The following is an 18,085-nucleotide window of genomic DNA, read 5'->3' as shown; positions in this document are numbered from 1 at the left end:
AATAATATGTTCCATATTGATCTCAGTTAAATTATGACGGCGATTTGTGACAATATGTTTGTATGCAGAAAAACTTCGTTCCACATCAACACTTGTTATGGGTGCATATTTAAAACTTGACAACATTTCCGGGGAAAAGTGTTTGATAGAAGAACTTAAGTCAACATTCTCACCTTGGTGTATTTTAGAAATTTCTTTTAAAATTAGCAGGCCTTTGTTTTTTTTAATAATGTCGGAACATTTTTTTTTAATTAATACGCTATTTTCATTTTCTGAAAGATTATTGATAGCATTTGTAACTTGTTCAAATATTTCTAAAGCATTTATGAGTAGCAAACCTGAAGTCTCAAGCTTTTTAATACTTTCAACAATAACCGAAAAATTTGTTTTAATATAAGTTAAATCGTTAATTATATTTGATTTAGTTAGAATTTGCTTACAGTTTTTAATGCTTTTTACATCGTCTTCTGGTAGGCTTTGTATAACATTTTTAAAATTTTCGAAATTATCTGCATAAAATATTGCTGATTCTAACCAAGCACCCCATCGTGTTATTATAGGTTGGGGCGGTAATGGTTTATTAGGTAGCATTTCATGATATAATTGAATTCTATAAGGAGCTTTCAAAAAAATCTTTTTTCCGTTGTTAATTAAATCGTTTATTTCATGAAAAATATCCATAATATTTTCTGCAATCCGATGAATCCCGTGAGCAGCACAAGTCACATGAATAAGATTGGAATAAAATGGTTTTAAATTTTTGGCAGCCTTAACCATATATGGGGCTGCATCGGATAACATTAACAAAACTTTTTCGTCATTACCTCCCTCTGGCCATAATATTCTAAGACAATCATTTACAAATTTTGCTATAGTATTATTGTTTGTTTTTTCAAGAACTTTAGATGCTAAAAGATAAGATTTTGATGGTGAATCAACATTTAACTTTCCAACAATAAAATTCGCAACATATTTGCCTCGTGGGTCAGTAGTTTCATCGATACAAAAATATATGAATGAACTTCCTATGTTTTCTCGTATTTTTGTTAAAATATCTGTGTAACATTTGATTACATAATTCTTTCTTAGGGTACTTTCATCAGGTATATGTAGATGAGTATATTTCTCCAAAAAAGACCTAAAATTGGTATTTTGTAATTTATGCAGTGGTATGTTAGAAGAAATCATTGCTGAACAAAGTTCTTGGAAAAATACTGATTGATTTTCACTTGAAGTTGACTGTTGGTTAACGAATGTTTGTTTAGAAGTTGGAGTTTTTGAATATTTTTCGTGTGAAAATGACTTAACATGCTGATCAATTTGAAACTTTTTTTCTACTACGACTACTTTATTACAATACTGACAAAAAACTGAATTATTATTTAAGGTTTTGAAAACCTCACCTGATTTATTATACGGTTCAATCCATTTTCTAAGTGATGGTAATTTTGAACTTGGAAACTTTGGCATTGTAATTTAAAAACACAAACAATGTTATATAAAATTAATATGTGTTTATTTAGAACTACGTTGACGTCGTTGACTATTGCCGAATGTACACTTCGAACTACAGTCGTTAGTCTGTCAGTCTGTGTTCTGTAGTATAAATAAACGATAGTCGATAACTTGATAATGTTAGATAAGATAAAACTATACGACGGGAAAATCAGTATACAATCTGCCTATTATATTTTTAAAAATATTTTCAATTTTTGTGTTTTGAACAAATTTGTGTATAATAATGGTACATACAGTTATAAAATTAAATAAAAATATTTAAATATATACGTAATATGCAAAAACATGCATTTTTATGGAAAATATGCACTTGTACCCGAAATATGCAAAAATATGCAAAATAAAAATTTGTAACATTATTTATTTAACTATGATTGATGAAAATCCATTTACTGCATGTAATAGCTTATAAAAATATGAATATGCATAATATGCTAAATCCGGTCTTTAATTATAAATATTCTGGTGCTTATTGTACGGTAAATATACATTCTCTATAAAAAAAATTGTGATCCTTAACTCATTGCATTGCGGCGTACTGTTAGAGTTAAAATGAGTAGTTTTTAACTAAATGTATGACAGCCACAAAGCACCTTAGTTCAGTTCATGTCACTATATTTTTATGTGAACAGTATATTCTAATAGATTACGTAATTGAAGATTGTATAACACAAAGGTTAGGTCAGGATTTTCAAGGTATTGAAAGTTAGTATCACATTCACACTGTCAGCAGTTTGGCAAAATCACTAGTTGTCAATACCTTGTTTTCTATATATTAATTATTATTATATTATTTAGCTAAGAGCTTTTATTGAAACAACATTACCTGCAACTTGCAACTAAATTTTACTTAATTATAATATAACTTAATACCTATGTTTAGGCAGACAAAAACATTTTAATGCCGAAAAAACACCAAAATTACTCCTAGAATAAAAAAAAATAAATAAATTGAAACTAATTGATGATACGAGTTTACGATCAACTTCAAAATTATTTTAAAACTTGTAAGCGGAGTTATGACATCACGTATATAATATTATGTAGATACTCAAGAGTCTTGGCTATTCCTATAATTGTTAACAAAACCGTCTCAACGAGATGACCATTTGATGGACCCTCGTCATCCCATAATATATTGTTCTATCAAGAGTGGTTAGAGGCGGCTAAAGGAATTAGGTTAATGTGATACTTATGATATTTATGTATATCAAGGTGACTGTGTTTCAACTTGTAATCTTAAGTTCAGTTTTCAAAATTGAAATTCTCAGAATAACTAGGCAATTGAAACTTTATACTGTACGCCTCTTTACATAGCACCATTTTCTTGGATGTTTTAAACAGTTGGGAGTCACTTTTTGAATTATGTTTTTTTCCCAAAATCTTATTTCACAATCATAGAATTTATATTACTCTAGGTTCCCAACACAAACTAATAGTACATACTTGTATATTGTTAAGTATTGAGAGCAAACAACTTTTTTTAATAAATACTGTATTTAAGGTCTTAACAATCATAGAAATATTATTTTTAGATTTTAGAAACCTATATTTATCCATACACACTATATATTATGTATAACTATACTCCTTTTCAAAAGAGAATATACCGCTTTCACGCATGTCGAATGATTCAATTAGTGCGTCAAGAACCACGTGATCACACTAACAATGAGAAATTGGTGGGGAATGCGCGCCAGACATAAGTTGGTCACCGACCGGTATATTCTCTTTTGAAAAGGAATACACAATAAATTGTGTAAAATAGTCATAAAAGTGTTCCTTATTTTATGAGGAACATGTGAATACCTAATATCATTGATAGCAATTAATCGCTAATCACAGACATAATTACGTCAGTCGTCTCAATTTATAAAGGTAGGCACTTGAAATCATTTTTTAAATGTGTTCATTAACATTTTTAACAAAAACAAAATGTAATTGTTTAATATTATACATATTAAAAGAATAACATATATATATTTTTAAGACTAAAAAGCACTCATGTAACCTATAAAACATTTATACTTTTTGAAATAATAAATATTCAATGATAAAAGAATCACCCGGTATACTTTATAGCTTATGTAAGAACTTAAAAACACTTTTTAATTTTAATCAACGGTATCTATTGTATTATTAATACACTTATATTCATACCGTTATTTAAAAATATATTATAAGTTCACTGAGTATTAATAATTATGTCAATACATATGGTAGATCAATGGTACTAGAAATTATAACAATATACAAGTACTAAATTGTAATTTTTTCAAATATTACACACCAGTTACCCTGATCGTAATAATAATCAACCACTTTACAGTTATCAATTTGTTCACACAATAATTTCAATTCAGATTCTTCAAATACATGATAATATCTTAGATGTGTTTTAGATTCATTTTCTTTTTCCTTCTTTTGATTCAACTTCCATGGAACTAGCAAGTCATTATGTACAAAATTGGAACGGTTTGTATGTATTGGTAGATTAATGTCAATTGATTCCACACAAAATTCTTTAGTTACTTCGTGTGTTAAATCAGCCTTAGGTTTATTAATCTTACTCTGTTTTAAATAAGTAGATAGGTTTTGATTTCTGCATTGCTCTTTAGCCCACACATATACAAGTGCTTGGCCTCCGACTGCTAGTACTCTGTTAATTTCCTTTAAAGCTTTTAAACGTCGATCACTTGTGGCCAGATGATGAAGAACTGCTATACTAATACACAAATCCACGCAATTCGAACGTATTGGTAATTGAAGACAATCACAGTTAAATACTTGATGGTTACGATTTTTGCATATTTGAGCTAATTGAGTACTTCGATCACAACCTAACTATAAATAATTACATTTAATGTAAATAATAGAATAATTTAAAAATATTATTATTTACACTATATACCTGGAATATATCAGAAGTATTAGTAAAATATTTAGCATTTCCACAGCCAACATCTAAGACAATTGAACCAGGTTTAGATTTGTTTAAAAACTTGACAACATTCGGCCAAGGTTTTTGTCGAGTTTCACTAAAATGTGATGCTATGTTTTCATAAACCTATAAAAACCAAAAAGATCAAAAATTAAATCACAAGGAATATACCCATTATTAAAAGTAAAATATATTTAAAATTTAAATGCCACAATAGGACTCATAAGTAAATATCTTTTTATATTCATTCTAATAATTTAGTAATATCAACAAATTCCTATCAATAATATAACACTTATGGCGGCTTGCATGAACAATTACTAAAAATTTAACGAATTAATAATGAGCTAATGGTCGCTTAAACATAATTTAGTAGCCCATGACTGGCTGTTTAAAATTTATTGAAATGTTAAATTAATACTTTTTTCATACAACCCGACATTAGCATTGTAAATTGAAATTGATGTTTAAATTAAATTATCATTAAAAAATCTTTGTACTTTGTAACAACACTAATATTAACCTTTTCACTGCTACCTATTTATACTCTTTATCTGTGTATGCTACATAAAATATAATCTTTTAATTTTAATTTTGAGATATATGTTTATGATCAAATTATATAAAGTTAAAAAATGTGAGCCAGGGTTTCCTGAAGTTGTACAGTTACCAGCAAATAATATTATAAAATACAGGAAGATAATAGTACAGTGAAAGGGTTAAATATATAATACATGTATTTATATGTACGCACATCATGAACATGTTGAAATTCAAGTGCTGAAGCATTTTTTTCATTCAAAGACATAATAGCATTGGTAATCAGCAAGCGTAGGTAGTAGTTTAAACTAATATAGTGTATGTCTTAGCTGTATAATTGTATAATGGAGATGTTTTTTGAAGAACTAATTTACAGTACATTAATCAAATTCAAAATATTTATAAGTATAAAAATTAGATAATTTATGTCCGGAAATAGAAATAATTTTAAAATAAACTATTGAATATTTTGAAAAGGAACTGTTGCTCAACAATCATGAATGTGAATTGTGAAAAACGGGACTAGGTAAATAAACTATATAGGGGCCACTTGCAGAAGCAACTTACTGATTACTACCATAGAATATTCTATGTTACCACCATGATATAAAATTACCCACGATTTAAGTCGGGCTGATTACGGAATCCGGGGTTCGTAGGCTGTGATAACAAAAACAGGATTGCCAAGTCTGAAATTATAAAATATAAATCCACTTGAGAACATAAAAATTTAAAAAACCACTGAAATTAAACTGTAGTTATCAAATTACTTATCAAAGTAAAATTACTGAACAAATTAATTAATCCACTGAATTTTTTTCATAATAATATTAAAAATAGTACGATTAGTACGTAGGGACTATGACCTGCAAGGGCCGTACATTTTCGGGCCGGTCCGGTCCATCAATTTTATCCTCAGGCCCGGCCCGGTCCAAAAAAGATAGTGAAAAAAAATATAATATTATTCTCTCCCAATAAGTACCTAATACTCGTAGTTCTAACATTAGATTCCATTACGATTTTAGATATTCTGACAATGGACATCGTAAATTCGTAAACTAAAATAATTAATATTTATTCTACTAAATATTTTATTTTTATTATATTACAAACGACATTATCGACTATTTTTGCCGCCCCTGCCACCCGGAGCCACTGCTCTTTTTGCCACCCCGCATTGGTGACTGTCAGTGTCAACAGAATAAATTGTATTCAATCAAATAATAACACATACCTACACACAGATTAAGAATCAAAACTTCTACATAAGGAATTTCTGGTACTGTAAAGTAATTTTTCTCTATATTATATATGTTATATATTATTATATACCACAAGTTGTACTTTATTAGTTTTTGTTGTAACTCTAAAACAAAGGAACGTAAATACATGCAATTTTTACTGGTTGTTTATATTTGCATTTTCTATACACGATAAAATGTTAAAAATATTTTGATTTGTTTTGAACTGTTTAGGAACATTTTTAGTTTCCAATTTTAATAGTATTTTTTTCTATGAATGTCAATAAAACTTTATTTGTTAGGTAAAAAAGCTTAACAATTTAATACTAGGCTCCTACTATATTGTGACAATGATATTTGAAAAATATTAAAAATCCTTAGTCCAGTTATTATTTATAAGCATTTAAAGTTCAAATCTTGACAAAATACGGAATAATCACGAAAATTAGCAAATTATTTTGAGTTGAGAATTCATAAAAATTTTTCTTTTTAAATTTAAGATTTTAAAATGTAATATAAGATTACTCATAAGTTTGTCTACCTTTATCAAAAAAAAAAATGTCTACAAGAAACTTAAATTAAATTTTTATGAGCGTCTGAAATTTATATTTTTACAACATTTGATATTCACTTGATTTCTCATGTAACAATTTTCTTATTTTATTGTAATTGAAAAACGAATGACCGTAGATACTTGAAAATTTCACTGAATGTTTATATTAGCATTTTCTATACACCATAAAATTTTGAAAATATTTTGACTCTTTTTGAGCGGTTTACGGACATTGTCAGTTTTTAATTTTTTTAGTTTTTTTTTTCTATAAATATCAATAAAATTTTATTTGTTGGGTAAAAGAGCGTGAAAATTTAATGCAAGGCTCCTGAATATATAGTGTTACAATAGCAGTTGAAAAATATTAAAAATACATATGCACAATATATTTTTATAAGCACTTAAAGTTCAAATGTTGACAAAATTTATCAAATTTAAAATTTAATAATTATTTTGTAGTTAAAAATTTATAAAATGTTCAACTTTTATAGCTAAAGATTGAAAATTTAAAACAATGCTCCACGTAAATAGGTTATATATAAATTACTTTATTCACAATAATATCATCAAATACTTGGTAATATCATAGGCTGACTGACCGTTTTCGCTCAGAATCGTTTTTCTTATACAATGATATTATATCATTGAATTCAAATTTAACACCATCCATTACAGTGACACACTTGTAACCTACTGTACAGCAGAGCGACATCCACTTATCCACATTTTTTACTTGTATTAAGTAGAAAAAAAACCATACCAACAAACATTTAGGACAGTGAATAAGTGATGAATCTATCTTCATGCAACCATTATAATGACAAACTTCTCCAAATTCTGATAAAGGCCCATAAATGTAAAAATCATCTATGGCCACAACATCACCTAAAAATGAATAGGTAATACCATAGACACAAATTTAATATGGATGGGAGGGGTTATCATAATAAATTACATAAATATAAATTAATATAATAAATACATGGATGTCCTTGATAAAAAAAAACTTAATTTTATTTAATAAATAAAATTATATAAAGGTACCTAACACTAGTGCCTAAGGAACACTTATTTTTATTTATTTATTTTGTAACGTTTGTCAAGGTCCAAAAATTATATTAGTAAAAAAATATCCGAAGGCAAAAAATAAAATTGTTGAATTAGGTATACAAGTCGAACATATCCAAAAATACTTCAAAGCTTATCGAAGCTAACTGCTATTTGCTAAGTGTTATAATATTATAGTATAATAGTATTATTATTATAGCCAAAAGAGCTTTGAATAAAAATCTTTGTATATTATGAGAGCGGCCTAGTTCTTATGAATGATTTATTTGGACGATAGTTTGCATTATATCACTAATCTCGTCAGAGGCAGTTTAAGTCACTAATGCAAATGATTGGTTTAGGGATGATTATTTTTATCATGCAAAACATTTTTTATAATTACTTATATTGTAAAAGTAACAAAATATTTTGTTCTTAAACTTTCCCGCCTACTCCGACTTCTATATTACCAAAAAGAGCTTGGGTACATAAAGTACCTACCTACCCACATATCATTAACCAGGGTTAATGTCGTGAATAGTATAAACACCTCGTCCCATATTCTCGGACATTTTTAATTCCACAAAGGCTGATAGTGCAGGGATATTTTCGTTTCTTCCGCCAACCAGCTGCTCGACGCAAGGTGTTTCCCTCGAAGTTGTCGACTTAGTCGGCTGTTCCTCGACTTTTTCGCACTTGGTCACTTCCATTTCCACCTCCACCCTGAACTTGCGCTTGTTCTCCGCAGACATGTCCGCCTCGTCTAGTCGTTTCAGGCACAAGGCGTAGCTTATCTTCGCATGTTCGATGTAGCCCAAAATGCGTTCTAAGTGCCCGATTCGCTTGTGCAGCTTGTACGCGAGCTTGGATGGGTAATTGTCGGACTCCATGGCACAGAGCGCGTCCTTTAGGCAATGTTTCGTATTCGCCCAAGTGGAAGTACGCGGCCGACCGGTTGGCCTGCGCGAGCGCATGGCACTCAGTGTTCGGCTTGTAGGCCTTCAAACGCTTGTTGTACGTCATATCGACGGCCTTCCGGTACAACCTAGCCTTGAAGAACACGTTCCCATTTTGTCATCATTTTGTCATCATGTAGAACTACAAGCCGTAATTATATTACAACCCATTGTTTTTGAGAACGGATTAAACCTGAACATTTTTGGCTTAAACAAACAGATGAATTTTATTATGAATCGAACCGAATATCCCAAATTTGGCTCGTTTCGAAAATCTTATAGTTAGTGCAAAAAATCGTGTTAATGAAGATTTATTGACTCATTATATTGCCATTTAGAAAACTAAGAATGTTTAAATTAATATTGTTTTTTAATGGACATGCACTGGCTTTGTAAAAATTCATAGATTAGTATTTTTTATTATTTGTATTATGTTAAGAAATAATATTTAAGAGAACGCCACACCGGCATGTGTTGTCTCCGTCTTACAAACGTATAACATAGTAAATTGTACGTTAACATAATAATCCATTTTACTGTTATTTTTAAAATTAGAGGGATTTAACCCATGATACAATTTAAACTTTAAAGGTAAGATTATAATCTAGCATCTCGGAGGATTTTATTGATATAATTATTTTTAAGTAAGTTATGATCATTTTAAAATGTACAAACAATGTAGTAAATGTAATTTATTTATCAATAAAAGCCTCCGAGATGCTCTAGATAATAACGAATAACCTTCCTTTAAATTTTAGAAGCGGTCAATAATTCACTTTAATTTTAGAAATTACAGTGTAAAATGTATTATTGTGAACATACAATATGCCATGTTGTACCTAAATTTGTAAGACGGAGACAAAACATGCGGGTGTGGCGTCCTCAATAAAAATGGTTTTCACATTTTATATTTATTTATTAATAAAATATTCATTGTATGTTCCATTTAACAACAAATTGTTTTGTCTTGCTTTTTATGATAAAATAAATGCATTAATTTATCAAGAAAATATTTCTAAGTATGATAATATATAGGTAGGTATATAATATAATGTATTTATATATTTTTTATGCGTGCAATACTTGGGATAAAATAATATAAATATAAATTCTCTTACATGATATATATTTAAATTTTGAAAAAATAACCTAGAGTAGGGGTAGAATTATCTAACCCCCCCCCCCACTCCCCATCAGAAAATTGTTCCTATTTGCGCCATTGTGTAGTGGCCACTGACTGACAAATACAGTACAGTTATACGCAGGACTTCAAATTCAAAGGAATTTTTATCAATTGCGTATTTTCTCTCATCCCTCACACCTCTACTATACCACTTATTAAATAGCCAGCAGGCGGTATTAATTCGCAATCGATGGCGCCACGCTGCAAATATTATATGTATAACATGGATATTGAAAACACGATGTTCATTTTAAAAATATAAAAAATAAAAATTATAAACATAAAACAATCATCAGCTTATTCGTCGATCGACGAAAACGTATGTTATGTATAATCATAGGCGCAAATTGAGTAAATTTTTTGGGGGGACTCAAGCCCCCCTCCCCATAGGCCACAATGCTTAGTACCACAGAATATAAAAAAAGTAGGTCAGCGCATTTCGGTGGTGGATGAGGTCCTTCGGGCCTCGGACAGGATAGTGTAATTTTACTGTATTCGATTTGAGTGCAATGATTGCATTCGATAAAAAACAATTCTGAGCGGACGAGGGAATCTTTTTTATTTAATTTTATTCGTTTCTATGGTGATAAACAAAGCGTTTTAAGAACAGCTTAAGAACGATTTATATAAATAGGTAATTTATATAATTATAATTAGGAAATATCATAAAAATTAATAAAAATATAAAATAAAAGAAAAAGCTCATAAGTCGCTCAAATATTTTAAAAATTTTACCATGTCTAGGTATGGATAATATAAGTAAAAAACCCAAATTTCAAGTAAACCGTAAGAAACAAAATCCAAAATACAACAAAAAATATCTCTTGTAATTTTTCATTTGAAGCAATATGTCTGGTAGAAAACGTCGTCCGTAAATATTTAATATTATAAAATCGTGAAATCGTATGTTTTTTTCTTTTATTTCGAATAGCGTTTCGAAAATCGAAAAATGACCTCTTTAAAGTACCAGCTCAAGAACATTACCTTTCAGAAAAGATGCTATACTTGATACTTTTGAGCAATTTTAGAGGGAGAAAAAGTGTTTACAGAATAAAAAAGAAATATACATCATTGTAAAACCATTACATTCCTCGCTCCGCTCAGAATCTAAAATTAGTACTTATTACTAGATTTTGAACTGGGGGGACTTGACCGACATTTGGGGGAACTAAGTCCCCCCAAGCCCCCCCCTATTTGCGCTAATGTGTATTATTAATATTATTTGATACATTAAACTATTAAAGGGACAAACTATAAAATATATTCGTACATTTTTCTCTCTTTATGGCTTTATAGTTTATAACTATTAATTGTTTTCAGTTAAATATATTTACAGCAAAACATTCATATATATTATATATTTTGACATTAATACCTTAATAAACGGGCGTCAACTAAAAGAAAAAAATACTTTAATTACTATAGCGTATTACTTTAATATTATAATAACAAAATTATTGTCCGCGCACAATCATAAAAAAAAATAAAATACTCAGAAATTTTGCAAAAATCATTTTTCACAAATAGGTACCACAGGTATGATTAGTATGTAACTACCATTCTATAGATGTATAGAATACAACTGTCAATTATGCAAAGTATGTATAATATTATGTTTTAAAATAAGATCTACTAATGTATAATAGCCAATAGGAGGTAGTACCAAATACTGCAAAATATAAACATATTATTATAAAATATTATAGTATATGCAAGTGCATAGTTCGTAGTTCCACGATATTTTATTAAAAACTACAAGGTACACTCCTCTAATAGATAACCGCTGTGTTAAATTTCTAATTTTTCAAAATTTGGTGATGTTTTGATCAATAATACACAGTTTAATTTGTTGTCCACACAATCGATTAAAGGCTATTATGAAAAAGCTTTTATGAAATATACCTATGCGTATTAAAATTATAGTAGGTACTAGGTAATGAATCGCATGAAATAGTTGATAATAGCTCAGACATATGCGTTAACCGAAAACTCACATATTTATGTTATATAAATCCTTGGTGCCTATTTCTTGTTGTACAGTGTAATGGCTAAATATCAAGATTGATTTAAAATAAATGTGCTGAAAACGTGTTTAATCTTATTCTACTAAAATTATAAATTTGTCTGCCTACTATAATTAAGGCAACTATGCAGTGTAATGTGTAAACATATGTTGAAAATTATTAGTAATTCATAGTTATTTTACTTCAAAATATTGTATAATTCTCTAACTATAGATGAAGTAATATTAATATATTATCTTTAATTGAAAAAACCCCATACGTATAAAACTCATATCTCATAAAGTCATAAACCATAAGGTATCTGCAATGGCCTCCTAATCCTAATTTTTTTTTTTAATATTAATTATTTGCAAACAATTTTAGCAAGTGTGGTTTAGTGAATTTGTAATATTAACAGCTTATGACCAATTCGGAAAAAACTTGGGGGTTTAGTTTATAGTAATGTTCCCCCTGACACCATAAATTAATTTATAAAATGCATAAGTGCACCATAATCGGCCATCAGTGTAATTTTGTTAGACTATTTTCTGAATTTGTGCGCAATACCTATACCTTCTTGTCTTACCAGCAAAACCCATTTATTCAATATTCTGCAAAGTTTTATAGTTTTTAGATTACCTATAATCGTGGTTTGAGCAGTAAGCGTTATTCTTCGGCCAGATTGTATATGGTATTAGCGCAGACCTACCAATCTACTTTATATAATAGGTATCTTTAGTATAATATATAGGTACATTTTTTTGGTATAGTAGGTAGGTACATATTAAATTAATAAAAATAAAAATATTTACACCTATTATTATTATATCATTTAATTTTAATAAAAATAGGTACCTATGTCCTGTATACATGAAACGTTAAAAAATGTAAAAACTAAGTTGATTCAAATTGTACACTCGAAGTGTGTATGTTTTAATTCGAGTACATTTTCATACTAATATTTAGGACAAGGCTACAAATTGTTGCATGTGATAAATTTTACAAATAACATAATTGAAGAAAAACAAGTCTATCCTCTGCAATTCTAAATGATTTGGTATAAAATGACTGTAGTAATAACTATATATTATATTATACCATAATATTATTAATTATTATAATATTATATTGGTATATATTATTATATATATCAAAGTTCAACCAATGGTAGGATTTTTCATTGTGTTAATGATAAAATTGTTTTTATTATCCACGCCTATATCATCACATTTGCTCATTGTTAGATTTACAAACAGATTGTACAATTTTAAATTAAAAATAAAATATATTATATACCTAACCTATGTATAATATAATATTATATGCACACATGGGTTGAGATTTTGAGCATTGTTACAGCCACTTACAGACTATAAATGAATATGAATTATCATAAGTTTAGGTACTTTATTATAATATTCCGGAATGCTTTACGTGGGAGTTGAAAATAAAAATAAATTATTTATTCATATACCTACCTATATGTGATGCAAAATAATTGCACATAAATTGTACATAATTTTTTTTGAAAATATAGAAAGTTTAATAGATACCGTCGGGCTATTGGTTTGTTTTTGTAGCTATGTAATTATATAATAATTATCTTATAAAACTTAAAATATCATAGACCATAGTGACATGGTGTTACTTGTTTATTTTGTTCGTCTATTTGTTACGATTTGGCACAATCTTGTAATAATTTGTTTGAATACGGTTGGTGTTTTTCATGTTCTTTCTCTCTAAGTATTTTATTTTATTGTTTATGAAGTATACAATAAAATTATTCAAAAATCAAATTATTGCAAGTGACTATGTGATCAATGTTAAAAATGAAATAATCAAAAATTATCTATTATTATAATATTATATCATAAGTAACTTTTACCAATAGTTCCAGCAGTTCGATTGACAATTCATTTTCTTTTATTCAAAATACTGACCAAATATATTATATTTAAAATAGATACTTCGATAGAAAAATTAATAGAAATATGGAATCTTGTTATACATTTCTAATCCTTAGCTATAAAGGTTGAACATTTTATAAATTTTTAAATTTTAAATTTGATACATTTTGTCTAAATTCGAACTTTAGATGTTTATCAATAAAAATTGTGCCTATGTATTTTTAATATTTTTCAACTGTTAAAGAAACAATATATCAGGAGTTTTTCATTACATTTTTACGCTTTTTGACCCTACAAATAAAATTGTATTGACAATTATGGAAAAAAAAACTAAAAAATGTGGATACTGGAAATGGCCGTAAACCACTCAAAGCAAGTCAAAATATTTTATAAGTTTTATGGTTTATAGCTGTATAGGAAATGCTAATATAAATATTTAGTGAAAATTATACGCCTCTACAGTCATTTGTTTTAGAGTTACACCAAAAACCAAAATCGATTTTGCTTAAAAAATCCCGTTTTTCCCTAATTTTTTTTTTATTTTCCCGGCGCTTTTGAAAACTATTGAAAATTTTAAATTTTGACCTTTTGAATTCACCAACTAGATTCACTTTCCCATCAAACAATGATAATTTACTACGCACACACTTATACGAATCGCAAGCACGCACTAATATTATTGCCTATATTGAACTCCTTAAAATATGTTCGTTTGCATCTTTTTCATAAACTATGTACTAAGTTTATGTACAGATAATTTGTTATGATTAAATGTTTTTTTCAAAAAGAACAAACGTGTTATTGGTATGTGTTTGGGGTGGTGGATATACTGAAAAATATTTAAGCCATGAGCCCCACTTATTATAAAACTTCTGTGCGCCACTGTACAGATTATTATATACTAAACATTTTTCATCTAATATTCTTATTGTATATTTAGAACTATTATGCAGTTAAGATAAAATGCATAAACCTGATTACCTGAATCCAATCCTCAATCATTAAAATTTTGAATTATTTCGATACCGAAATATTGTAATTTGTAATATTTATAAATTATAATTGAAAGTAATTGGTAATTGAAAGTTTCAAGATTTAAGGAATTAAATTAAATTAAATTATTATCTATATTCTTCCAAAAATGCCATTACAAAGTTTTGCTTTGTGTCGAAAAGTTTGAAAATGTATTACAAATTTACCCATAAATTGTTATAATGGTGGTTTAATACATATATATATATATATTTTTATAGGTATTTAAAGTTTAAATTTAGACAAAATTCATCAAGATATAACATGTAAATTTCTTTTTGGTTAAAAATTTATAAAATGTTCAATTTTCATAGCTAAGGATTGAAAATTTTAAACAAGGTTTCTCATAAAAAAATAACCATGTAATCAAAAAATTTTAAAATGATATAATATATGAACACATTTTTTTTTTTATAGATATTTCAAGTTCTAATTTAATTTGAACAATATCTAAACGAAGAATAACGATTTTATTTATACTTTGTTGTAATTTAAAACTATTATTCGTAAATCGTGGGTACTTGAAACTTTTAAACTATATTATTATAATATTTATGATATAACACACACGTCAATACGTCATAATTATTAATAATATTTTGAAATGCAATCCTTTCGCCAAATACATTAAAAAACTATCATCACATACTATCATTGTTATTATAAAAATAAAATATGATAATATCATTGTATTCACGTGATCCGTGGTCACACTGATTATTATTCTTTTTTACTTGATACAGAGTACGTACAGTTGAGATAACATAACATTGCAATTTGAAACTCGCCAACGATTGTAGTATTATACACTATAATACGCTACGGCTACTCGTAAGTCGTAGACCTTAGTCGTTGGAGCTTATATTATCGATATTCAATACTTACGTTTGCTGCCGATTATTTTTGACCGTTTTTTTTTTTTGGTACCTACCTATTCGATTAATTTCTTCGTTATTTTTTAAAACTGTGCATCCGAACAGTAGAAACCTACTTCTTACTCACAAAACACGTGCGCAATTTTAGACGTAGCACTGTGACTGTCATGAAATTAGCACTGGGACAATAATTATTGTTACCTGTTAGTAATGAATTCTGTAAAAAATACTACAAAAAAGTTTGCCAATAGAAAGTTTTACGCACTGCCCGATGATTATGTTAAAGTGACAAAACCTATACAGAAGTCCGCTGACCCGGTGAAGCTTTTAAAGTATGTGGACGAAAATGTCATTGGCAAGAATTCTACATTCTCTGGACCATACGGGAGAAGAAAAGGTAATGAGCTTAGTATATAATAGGTAACAACTTTTAATTTATAATTTAAATTGTATATTGAGTATCAAACCAGCTTCCTGAATTTTTGAAGTATTTTTATCATACATTTAGATAATAACCTAAAATGTATTTTCTAATGTTCTCAATAATTCACTAAAATTTTAATTTTTACTCATTTAACAATTCAGTTTCATCTTTCTTCTCGTAATATATTTTTAAAAAATAAAATATGAATGAATGTTTATCAAATTATTGGTAGATAGGTAGGTAAGTGCCTATATTGCTGTATAGGTACATGAATATCTTGTACATTATCGTATTCATATTAATTATAAGTTATTGGGCTCAACTTGAGCTCATTAATGTTCTCTTTTGTCTTACATGAATCAACATTGTAAATGGTAGGTATCTACATCAAGCCACCACCTAACCTTTATTTTACCATAATTTTTGGAATGTACCCATTTCATTTCATTTATTAAATATTAAGTAATTACCTACATAATATTATTCATATATAGGTAATATAAATAAACTTCAAAACCAATATTAAATTTTTGTATTTTGTATTTTACTTAAGTAGGTACTTAGATTGTTTAAAATTCACAATTTTATCTCATATAAATTGTAATTATTGAAATAAATAATCTGTTTAAATGTTAGTATTCACCAAGTATTTACCTAGTCAAATCACTATTTTTTATGGATTAACATTTGTTTTCATTTTTAATAATAATATAATATTTGGGTAGTAAAATAGGTATATTAGGTAGGTATGTAAAAATTAATAATTGAGAGTAAAATGTTTATTGAGTAGGTAACTAAACATTTAAAATATTACTATTTATACTAATTAGGTATTTAGCAAGAATAGAAAAGAAATGATAATTTTTGTCAATAAGAGACTTCATTAAGGGGATTTGATACCGTGATTTTCTGTTTTTGTCTAACACACACACGACATAATATTTTAGACGTGTTTTTTGTCAAACATATTTTTTTATTGATCTAATAAACCAATAAGAATTCTAAAAACAGATTTGAATTAGTCGTCAAGTTTACTTTAAATCGACTTCCCCACATTTTTATATTATCCTCCTAAATTCCTAAAAATATTATATGAAAAAAGAGTATTTCAATTTTTGAGAAGTTAAAATAAAAAAATCTAAAATGTGGAAAAATTGATTCCAAGGATACTTGACGACAAATTCAAATCTGTTTTTAAAATTCTTATCGCTTGATTAAATCAATTGGTTTGTTTGGCAAAGACCCCGTCTAAAATCCTGTCCCTTGTGAATTAGACAACAGAAAATCACGGTGTCGAATTGCCTTAAGATAATACATAATATTGAGTATATTTTGTCACATTTATATGTGAATGTTATCCAATGGACAATGTGAATACGTCTATTCTACTTTTTAAAGATAAATAACATTTAAGAATAGGTACTAAACAATTTAACCTTACTAGAAATTTAGAATCTAAAAATACACAAATTTATCTCAAAATGAATTGTATACAATTGCTTATACTGAATTTGTTGTCCTTATTAGGTACTGTCAATGTTCATGTTCACAAATACACTTTAGGAAGTGGGTTGGTATTTATTTTAACTTTGAACTAGGTATCAACAAATAATTAGTTTATTTTATAGGAATTATAATATTGTATAATACTTATTGGCTATTGTATTTAAATATTTAATATTTTAATACCATATTATTACTTTTTAAAGTAATTTTATTAACTAGGTACATTTTATCTATCTTTCACTTTAAAATTTAAGTTTGAATGTATACTCTGTCTCAAAAGAGAACAATCACTTTTTGCTCACTGTGAATGATGCGATTGACAAGTCCAGAACCATATGATCACTCTAGAACAGGATAGT

The 18,085-nt window shown here is 27.8% G+C and overlaps 2 protein-coding genes across 2 annotated transcripts in view; one reads left to right on the top strand and one right to left on the bottom strand.

Annotated features, from left to right (window-relative positions):
- Positions 1–3,623: 3,623 nt before the first annotated feature.
- Positions 3,624–5,583, bottom strand: LOC132946494 (alkylated DNA repair protein alkB homolog 8-like). The gene is made up of 3 exons (XM_061016515.1): positions 5,214–5,583; positions 4,430–4,585; positions 3,624–4,362 (listed from the first exon to the last, which is right to left on the bottom strand). Exons 1-3 carry the CDS (start codon positions 5,265–5,267, stop codon positions 3,778–3,780), a joined length of 795 nt encoding a protein of 264 aa, XP_060872498.1. The 5' UTR covers positions 5,268–5,583; the 3' UTR covers positions 3,624–3,777.
- Positions 5,584–15,695: 10,112 nt separating this feature from the next.
- LOC132946787 (uncharacterized) overlaps positions 15,696–18,085 on the top strand; it is a 28,360-nt gene continuing 25,970 nt past the window's right edge. The window contains exon 1 of the mRNA XM_061016864.1: positions 15,696–16,193. Coding sequence (XP_060872847.1) covers positions 16,007–16,193 — 187 coding nt within the window. The 5' untranslated portion in view covers positions 15,696–16,006. The remainder of the gene's footprint in view (positions 16,194–18,085) is intronic.

Source organism: Metopolophium dirhodum, chromosome 6, assembly GCF_019925205.1.
Source record: "Metopolophium dirhodum isolate CAU chromosome 6, ASM1992520v1, whole genome shotgun sequence".
Taxonomy (NCBI): domain Eukaryota; kingdom Metazoa; phylum Arthropoda; class Insecta; order Hemiptera; family Aphididae; genus Metopolophium; species Metopolophium dirhodum.
This window is presented reverse-complemented; position numbering and strand designations above follow the sequence as displayed.